The sequence below is a fragment of the Thalia democratica genome, unplaced genomic scaffold, assembly GCF_965202585.1.
Source record: "Thalia democratica unplaced genomic scaffold, ktThaDemo2.hap1.1 HAP1_SCAFFOLD_1942, whole genome shotgun sequence".
NCBI classification, from domain to species: domain Eukaryota; kingdom Metazoa; phylum Chordata; class Thaliacea; order Salpida; family Salpidae; genus Thalia; species Thalia democratica.
Window position 1 is genome coordinate 1 of NW_028140735.1, and position 10,686 is coordinate 10,686.

Here is a 10,686-nt window from a genome sequence, read left to right on the forward strand (position 1 = left end):
ATTCAATTACTTATTATACAACCTTCCTTTTATTATTAAAGAAGAAAAATGAGAATGAGGTATTAATAATTTGTGTTAGAAGAGAAATTTTTTTTTTTAAGATTTGAAAAATACTCAGGGAAACTCAGGGAAATTTAAGGTTACTCAGGGAAATTTTTGGTCACTCAGGGAAGATTTTTTGGCTCAAAGAGTGGCAACCTTGTAAATAAAAGTAGATTTTCACTAAGTATAGAGCTTATGATAATTTAGTCTTATTATTGATAGGTGTTTTATTTTTACATTGTTTTCTTTGTAGTTTAAAGCTAAAGTTTTCTTGACTTCTACCAAAGTCGTTATAAACAATACTAACTGTTTTTATTGCTGAGTCAAGTTTAAAACATTTTATTAAATTTCAAGCAACGCTAACATAACAAAAAAAAAAAACTTTGATGTCATTATTCAAGTTGAAAGATAATTATGTAAACATTATTCTACTACAAAACAAAGTTTTCGCTCTAATTTAGTTACGCCCGTTAAATTATATTATTAAGTTGCATTGAAATGGCCAATTATGTTTTATAAAATACAGTTTTTGCCTTATTATTTGTTGAGCATGGGACATAATTTTGTAAAATAGAGTTTTTTCACCATTATGTTTTGAGTATAGTACATAATTTTTTAAACTGCCTTCATAAATTTGTAGTGTACTTTACTTAGTTTTGTTTAATTTTAAGTAGTACTTTTGTTGGTGCTATTTGAAAGTTTAAACAAATGCTCTGTTTTTGTAATGAATATTAAATAACATATTTGTAAATCGTTACACTTTTGTTAATTGTACAACTGCTAGTTTAAATATGCAGTTCATAGTAAAATACAAATGAATGTATCCATTAAAGCTAACTTTATGTATTATTTTGTGTAGTACTGAAATGAAAATAATATATAAATCAACAATAATTTTTATAGTCTATACTGCAGGCTCTCCCAAATAAATCTCATAAACTCCGCCTTAGCAGAAAAAAAAGGCCCCCATTTATAATTATCAGTTAATCTATCGTTCACCTTTTCCTTGGCTCACTAAACAATGCCCCCAGATAGCTAAAATCCAGATACAGTAATCTCTCGCATCTTTACGCACTCGTGACATTACGCATTTTAGAATTCTATAAATTTCATAAATAAAAATTTCAATTTCAATTCCTCAAAATTTTTATGGCATAAAATTTCATTTTTACTCAAAAAATCCATTAATATATCTTTTATGCAATGCAAGACAAGTTTATTCTTATTTGGACAAAGGTCAAATTAAAAAATTTTTTAGTAACATTTAAACATTTTCTTATATTTTATATATTTTTGTTCAAAAGAAGAAATCCATTACAGCACCTCAACACCAAATGCATATTTTTTGTAAAAGGATATAGAAACAAATTCTATTATAGATACCACACCATTTCTTGTTTGTAAACAAATGCTTAACTATAAATTGAATTTGCTAAGCAGAATAGAACATAAATGTTAAGTATCAAATAAGTCACATATAAATAAAGATAAAATCTACTTAATTTTAAAACTTGTAAAAATTTTCTACAAGTATTATTATTTTATATAAACTTAATTTTTTTTTTATATATTTATAGTTTTAAAAGAAAGACATTGTAGTAAGTATATTTGGTACCTCTCGTATCTTTACGCATTTTTTCTTTTGCCACAATGTGCGTAAATAAACAAAAGGTTACTGTATTGTCTACTTTGGGATACCCTGCTTGCTATACAGGCATCTTGTTATAACTACTTCGAGAAGTTGTAATAAAATTGAAGAGAACTTATTTTCAAGTAGTGTGCAGTTATTATCCATTTAATAATCTTAGTTCATTGTCATTGTAAGTTTCTGTAAGAGATTATGAATAATTTTTCAAAGACCTTATTTTAAGTTAGTTTGTGTTTATGAATAAGTGAATATAATTTTAACTCAGCTTGAAATCTTAGTAAATTTGTTTTATACACAGTATAATAGATACTAACAGTACTAAGAAATTTGAATAATTTGTACAGCAAGAAGATTTCTGCAGAATATGCCACTGCGAAGCCGACAATGAAATTGGAAGACTGATAAGTCCTTGTAGGTGTAAAGGAACATTGAAATATGTACACCAATCTTGTCTGCAACAGTGGATAAAAAGCTCAGGTTAGTATTGTATTTATCCTAAACCATTTCAATTTTAATACTAAAATATGTTCACCTATATGTAAAATGCTAAATGTTAGTGTAAAATGGTAGTGTATTAAATGCTTAGGATTATACTAGTTGTTTTAATTATGTTAAATAATTACATCGAAATATGTTCAAGCTTGCAACATGGGTTAAGGCTTAGGTTTATTTTATTTATACTTTTGATTGTGTACATTAGTTATGTTAATATTTTGTTATAGATTAAAACTCATTTTAACTGATTTTTAATAATTTAATCAACTATAATGGATAAAATATGTTTTTTAACTTGATTTGAAATTTAGTTTATAAATTAAGTTTTAAAAAGGTTTAAAAAGAAAACTTGCTGTATTTAAACTGATATATAATATATGATACTTTAAAAGTAGTGTTAAAATCTGAATTATTAACTGAGTTAAGCTAAAAAATAGTATTAATTTATTTAAATATATTACAATTTCAATGTGAAAATAACTCTGCTTTTTTGAAAAGCTACAATAAAGTTGGTTTATACAAAAGATACATCAACTTGATCTTATTTCTAGTTGTTTTGCTAATTAACTATATCGAGTTACCAGGGCAAGAGCTTAGTTTTACTGTTTAATCAATTTAACTAGAAGTGAGGTTTCCTTTCAGTTTTTATCCAACAAAAGTTTTATCAATTTGCGTCCAACTTTTAATTGATTTATTTTATTTTATCGGAAAGCGTTATGAAAACTCGATAGCCAACTCTTGCTTTCAGTTTAATTTAACACTCAAGTTTTTAATTCTTTTTTATTCGAACGTAAACACTTTTGTCCATTTTTACTTGAAAGAAAATTTTACAGTCAGAATTTCAAAAGAGTTTTCAGTTTTCACAAAAAAATTTTAGAAAGCATATGTCCAGTATGTACTTCAAAAAAACTTTTGAGAAGCGTTGAAAATTGATTTGTAAAACTTCGCGCGAAAGTCACCTTTCTTTTATTGATTAAAATTTTCACTTTCAACTTATATTTTTCGTACATCCTTTAAAAACATTTTAAGTTGTTTTTTATAGGCCTTTTGTTTTTTTTTACATTTTGATTAAACTAAAATAGTCTTTTACGTTATAAACTTGATAGTTCACTTCAAGTTTATTGTTTTTAGCGGAATAAATTAATTGTTGCGTCATGATCTAAATTTAAAATGTGAGTTCATCAACTAAAATGAAGAAGACTTTTTCAAAAACAACAGTTAACATTAGCTTTGCAGTGATTTATTGAAATTTTTTTACAAAATTTACAATTAATTTCTTCATTGAACATTGTGAACAAAAATATCATGGGCAAAAAAGATAAGCTATTGTTTTCCTCTCCAAAAACTCAAATAACCAGCGTTTGAAGTTTATAACTTTTGTTTACTCGTTTATCTTTTTTGATAACACAAACTTGATGAACCCTTTTTAGTGTTCATCTAGAATTAATTCTTGGAAAAATAGATTTTAGTTTCTCACCAGCTTACGAATAAGCAAACATCTAAAACAAGCTGTTTATTTTTGTTGAAAAAATGTTCTCTAAAATTCACACGAACCTACAAGGACATAGTTTCCTCCAAAGTTCACAAGAAAATGTTTATTTATAAAAAAGTTTACAGCAGTTTTTTTTAAAGTTTCTCAACAATAATAGTTCAACAACGTATCATTAAACTTTAAAATTTGTTTGTCATTTAAGAAATAGTTCACAGGAAAAGTCACGAATACTGTTTAATTTCATGAATTAGCTAATTTTTGTGAACAAACTACACTTTGTGGAATACAACACGATATTAATTTATTTAAAGTAACGTACTTTTCCTAGTCTGCTACAGTTAACTAAAGTTAGTATTCTTTCTCTGGTGTTTTTTATTTAATAAAAAAGGTTTAGACTAATAGTTTTTTACTATTTTATTCTATTATTTTTTAATTTCTAAACTTAATAACTTTTCTGTAGTTTAAACAAAAATCAAACAACTAAATACTTTTTTCAATACACTTCCGTAAAAAATATTTAATACCGTTTTTGTTGTTTAGAAATATTAAAATATAATAACATATCAAATAATTATTTTGTTTTATATAGTTTGAATAAACGGCTTAATTTTGGAAAGTTTCGTTTAAACGGAAAATCCTTGCTTTATTTGTTCGATTTTAAATACGAATTAAATTGAATTTTGGTAATGCATATATAAACAAAGGCATGATCCAAACAAATCTGTTTTGTTTGTAATTTTTTTATATTTTTGTGCTTTTCTCTACACAGCCAATGTATTGATTATTTGATGAATTAAATTATTTATGCGCTTTAAAAATTTTTATGGCTTGACGTAAAAATTCTTTTAATTTTATCTTGCTTTTTTTTATATGATTTTCTGATGTGTAATAAATTGTGATAGGAAATTTACAAATATTGATTACAACCTTTTATTTATTTAATAATCATAGGACTTAATAGTTTTTTACTACTTTAAAATGTATTTATCTTAATATAATTATATGATTGCAATGAAATAAGTTTAAAGTTAGCAATTATTTTAAACTTATAATACTTATTTTTACTTAAGAATAAAAGTCTAACAAATATCTTACAATCTATTTAAAAAGTAACTGGCATTCGTTAAACTATTCTTAAACATATTATAGCAAGTTTATTAAAACTTTAAGAAAATTTAAATAATTTAGTTTAGTTTTCAATTGAACCTTAATACTATAGTTAAAACTTTACTTTAAATATTTTAATTTACAAGTATAACCTTAAAGCTTATACTTCAAATAAGAATAAACTACAACTATTTTTTTATTATCAAATGAAACAATAAAAAAAACTTAAGTTTAAATTTATTTTTCATCACAGTTTTTAGAAAACTACTTTACTTACATAATAGTTTACAATAATTGAATTTGTTTTTGTTTACAACGAATTAAACTTTTAGTAGCTTGTTTTTAGTAAACGATTTCTAGTAACTTAGCATTTTACGGTCATTAAACTTTAATTACAAACATTTACGATATTTAATATCGATTCAAAGAGGTTTTAAGACTTTTAATACATTTGTGCAAAGTTTTTTTTCGTTTTTTTAACACTATTGTTTAATCTTGTATTTATTATTTTTAAACTTAATAGAGCGAAAATGTAAAGTATCAAGTTCTTAAGTAGCTTGATAAATAGAGACCTGAAATATAATTTCTATTATTTTATGACAAAAAATAGTTTTCGATTGATTTTGTTAGAAAAGTTTACGACTCCAACATTTTTGTGTTTAGTCTTTGATTTATCAGCAGAAAAATTTGTTACATAAATAATCCTTAGCTTTTAATTTTTTCAAAAGTTCCATAGACTTTCCACTATTTTAACGGGGAAATTCAACATTTAAAAATGAATTTTCTAAATCTATAAAATCTATAAATCAGTGGTGTGTTCGTTAGAAATATTTAAATAAAACTAAATGTCAGATTTTTTCTTCAAATAATAAAAACTGGCTCGACTTAAAAATAGTCTAGTGTTTATTTTAAACAGGAAACTATAAATTTGTTTATTATTAAAATATAATTAAATATGTTTTTATTTATTTTTTATAGATAAAAACAAAGGCCCTATCCACCAAACTTTTTTTTTGTTGTGATTTTACTCTTTAGTACAGTCTATATTTTAGAACATATATGTTGTTTGTGTTTATTTGATAAAATAAATTGTTTCTGCAATTATAAACTTTTACAATTAACTAAAATTATAAATTTTTGTTCTGTTATAAAGAAATACATACAAAAATAAATACTTTTATTCTAAGTATATTTAAAAGTTGTCTAAAGTAGTTATTATTATATCCAAAAATTTTTATTAATATACATAAACATAAATTTTCAAATTTTTAGTAACTATATTTAAGTTATACTAGGAGTATTTAGTTTTAAATGAAAATTAAAACCTAATTTTCAAACAAGAATACAGTACATGTTTTTTATTGTAAACACTTCAGGGACTTTTGATAGAAAATTTAGAATTAATCCATATACATTTTTCAAAATACTACCACAATATTATTAATTTACTAAAAGAATTTTGACAAAATAAAAATACATATTTTCATTCTTTCATGAAGTATAGATTTTCTTTCTGAGATTAAAGCTATTCTCACCATAATTTCCAATAAAAATGTTTATTTTTGTTCAAATTAAATTAAGCTGTTAATAGTTTGTTTTTAATAAACAATTTTCTATTTGTTTATTAGGTAATTTGCCAGTCATTAAGGATAATTACAAAAATTTACAATAAGTATATAATAAGTAAAATATATATTTAAGTATATTTGTAACCTTTAAAAAATACTTGTAAAAAACTTTTTTTTTACTTTCTGGAGTATAAAAATAGTCCTACAGTTAAAATTTTTTATTTATTATTAGCTTTATTTGAAAACCAAACTGTTAAATAAATTGTCAAATTTTAACCTACTTTTGATAAAAGATTAGTTTACGTTATTATCTTAACCTTAAGTTTTCTACAAAAGTTTCAAACTAAAAAAAAAGTATTTAGTTTCAATTAATCATTGAAAACAAGTGTTGCATAAATATTCTTTAGAATTTCTGTTTAATTTATTACCATAAATTGTATAAAGTTTTCCTTAATTTTAGCGAGAATTTCGATGTTTTAAATGAATTTTCAAAAGTGAAAAATCTATATGATTTAAGTAGGTTGTTTAGAAACAATTCAAATAAGCTTAAGTATCAGACTTTTTCTTTATACATAAAAAAACAAAAAGACCGACTTTACTTAAAAGCTGTTTTGTTTTTTTTTTTAATGTACTTACCCTTCTTTGTCTGTTGATTTTTAAATAAGATTAATATATTTTTAAATGTGTTTTAGATATAAACAAAAGATGTACCCAACTAGCTTTGCTTTGTTTGTAAATTTTGTTATACTGCAGTACTTTTCTCTATAATTTATTGATTGTTTGAAAATGTTAATTATTTATGTCTTTAAATTTTGTAGCTCTTAACAAGTGAAGTAGTTTTATTTTTCTTTATCTTATTTATTATATTAAAGTTTATATCTAAGAGTTTGTTGTTTTTTTCAAATTGTAATATAATGTAAAATAAAACTTTTGCTATTTTAAAACACTTAAAAATAAAAATATAAAATTGTTTCAAAGTTGATCATTCTTCTACTTAAAAGTTCTAAAGATTTCAGTTTGTCTAAGTTGAAATCTTTAGAACTTTCTTTTTTAATTTTGATTTTTTTACTTCTTAATAACCATAATATTAGTAAAAGTACATAATAAAATTGCTGTTAATAGCTATTGTTTTAAAAACTGTATAAGCAATTAAAAAGTAAGAATATTAAACTATCTAGAGAAGAAAATCTTCATAACTATACACAAATTAACTTTTAGTAACGTGATTTATGTTTGTTCGGAATTGAATTAACCTTTTAATAGTTTGTTTTTAGTAAACAGTTTTTCTTGTAATTGTTGTTGTTGTATTAGGTAGTTGGTCGATCATTAAACTTTTATTACGGAGATTATATGTAAATTTAAAGACGTTTTTCAATCTTTAAAAACTGTTGTAAAAATAAAGATATTACTTTTCGGATCATAAATTTTATCTTTAAGCTTCAGAGTTTATACTTGAAAATTTGCTACTGAAAAGGTTTAAAAAGCAAATCATTAAGTAAATTGATAAATGTTGACCTACTTATGTTATTACATTAGTTTATAAACCTTAATTTCCTTGGAAAAAGTTAAAAGTGAAATATTTAATCACTGACTGAAAAGTGGTTTTTATGTACGTTAACATTTTTATTGTGTAAATAGAGGCAATGTTATAATGTACATTTTATTGAAAATGACCATAGAATTAACCATAATTACGTAATATTACGCAACTGTGTCTTATTTAAATGCAAATTTAGTATTTCCAAAACAAATGTTATAAATTATTTTGACATGAAAATAGACTAAAGTGGTTTAAGGCATTATATAATAGTACAATATTAATGTTTAAACTTTGAATTTATAACTAGTTCATTCCTTGAAAAATGTAATTATTGTTTAGTTTTTGTTTTTGAAATAAAGCTTTTGAATAAAGAAACTACATTTAAATATAAGTCAAATATTTTGTTATAAATCTTAGGCTTAGCTAAAAATGTAAAAAAAAAATCAAAATTAAACGTATAGTTATTTCAGTTTGTTACTGTTAATTATTTAAAGTATTTTATTAAACTTTACAAAAATATTTTTTTTAATAATTTTCTTGATTATACCAAACTTCAAATATTTGTTTAATAAAATACTTAAGTAAATTTTGTAAAACTTATTTATTTATTCTTTTACTATGTTGTTGTAACTGTTTTGTAATTATTAGCAATCTTTAACTTTGTAAAAGACTAGCTTTTTTTAAAGTTTATTACAATAAAAAACATACAAAATATATAGATTATAAAGGCTAGCTATTACATTTTTCATAGAAATGATTTAATTATTAAAGTTGTGTAGTGTTTTTTAGTAAGTATTTAAATCAAATAACAAAAACTCAAAACAATTATTTATTAATCTAAAACTTAAATATTTTTATAAACAATAACAATTTATTATGTTATCATAAGTTTAACAAAAAAAAAGTCCAAACTTAAAACAAGTTACAATAAAAATTTGTAACACATTCCATTAGTTGCTAAAGAGTTTTAGTGCATTTAATCTGTTTGTGTAATTGTAAATGTTTCAACTAATAAATAATATTTTTTCAGATTGCAAGCATTGTGAGTTATGTGGGTACCATTTCGCTATGAACACCAAATTGAAACCCCTGTCAAAAGTTTGTTTTGTTTATTATATGACGTAACAAAAACTTTACTGGTGTAAACTTAAAAGCTATACGATTAAGGTCTATTCTCGTTTGTCTAGGGATGGAAAGTTTAAATGAGCTTGGAGAGTAAAAGATAAGGTTTTGTAAGGGTTTAGGTTAGAGAACAAGTTTTAGCTAGTGATTCTAGATTATAGATGTTTAAGATAGGAGGTTAAAAGCAACGTTTAAAAACTTTAATTATTAATAAATAGGGTAAAGTAAAGCGGGTGCTATAGCTTAAGATAAGCTTATTTAATATGAACTTAAAATGGGTTCCCATGCACTGCTAATCGTCCCTAAGTTTTGGAACTACTTATAATAATTAAAGGAATTTTGGTTTAATTTTAGAACTAACTGTCTAAAAGGTTATGCGTTTAAAATACTGAGTTTTATTTATTCTCTTAACAATTTGTATCACCATGTAGGTTAATAGGCAATTTTTTTTTAATTTCCACAATTAAATGTTATTACAACTTCATTAATTCTTGATACAAGTATCAACGGTGAAGAACATCCATATCAACCTCAGTAAGTATAACAATGTTTTAGTAACTGTGTTTAGAACATCGGTGTCAAACTCAGTCTATAAAAATAGTTCAGTATTAACCGTGGCCGCTTATATTGAGCTTTATTTGGTATCTACTGCTTAGTTGGTATTGTCTATAAACCTATGTATTTAAATTAATATAAATAACTAAACTAACGTAATAACATAAATATGAAATTTTTATTGATACAATTACATAAAGTTTTAATCTATTATGACGTAACACAGTGGGAGAAGCTGTCGATGTCAACTTCGGAAAGGAGAAAGATAATTTGCAGCGTTTTGTTCCACCTAGTGGCTATAACCTGTGTTGTGTGGAGTCTCTATGTGTTGATTGAGAGGACCGCTAGTGAATTGACGCAAAGTTTGTTTGTTACGTCATAATATATTACGTTGTAATATAGAAAATTAACAATTGTTCTTAGGCTAGCTGATTGTTATGAAACAAAAACAATATCTAATGCATTTGACTCCATTTAGAGATTGAATATTTGGGTGCGATTTTGACTATCAAGGGGTAATCGCTAGTGATGAGGCGAAAATTATTTTTTAATTTTCTACCAAGTGTGCAATTACGAAAATAAGTTTGGAAAAAACTGATTTCGTTATTAGTTTGTGTAGGATAATTAGACTATAGCTCATTTTAGTGTTTATGTTTATACTTGTTTTCGTTTCAGATTTTACATTGTTAATAAATTATTAAACTAAATTGACGAGGAGTTATTCTTCATGTAAAATCTTTCTATAATTAAGAATCTGAGAAAAGTAAAATGCTTTTAGTAAAGTGCCCAATCCGTGGATGCGAGTTCCAGACGCCAGATCTATCCAGTGATGTAGTGAGTAGCCTTCTCAACCTCCACAAAGTGGAGCATTAGCAAGATTCTGGGTTATCCAATAATGGAGTGATGCCAAATACACCTCAATTGATTCCACCAAGGGTAGACCGGGGGATCAGCCAAGAGACATGGCTTGCTTTCATTCGGAGGTGGGAGGCATTCAAGATTGGTTCGAATATAAGCAATCAAAATGCAAGCATACAGCTTTTTCAGTGTGCGCAGGACAAGCTTGGCGATCTTATGTTAGCAAATGATCCTCGACTGATGGCCAAATCAGAAAGTT

General features: G+C 24.4%; 1 protein-coding gene across 1 annotated transcript; it reads left to right on the top strand.

The window, feature by feature from the left end:
• Positions 1-2,034: 2,034 nt before the first annotated feature.
• On the top strand, positions 2,035-10,442 carry LOC145849017 (E3 ubiquitin-protein ligase MARCHF1-like; the record flags this gene model as incomplete). Its single annotated transcript, XM_082954130.1, has 4 exons — positions 2,035-2,167; positions 8,923-8,990; positions 9,796-9,931; positions 10,348-10,442. Coding segments are annotated over 4 exons (432 nt in total), but the record flags the coding sequence as incomplete, so codon positions are not given.
• Positions 10,443-10,686: the final 244 nt, after the last annotated feature.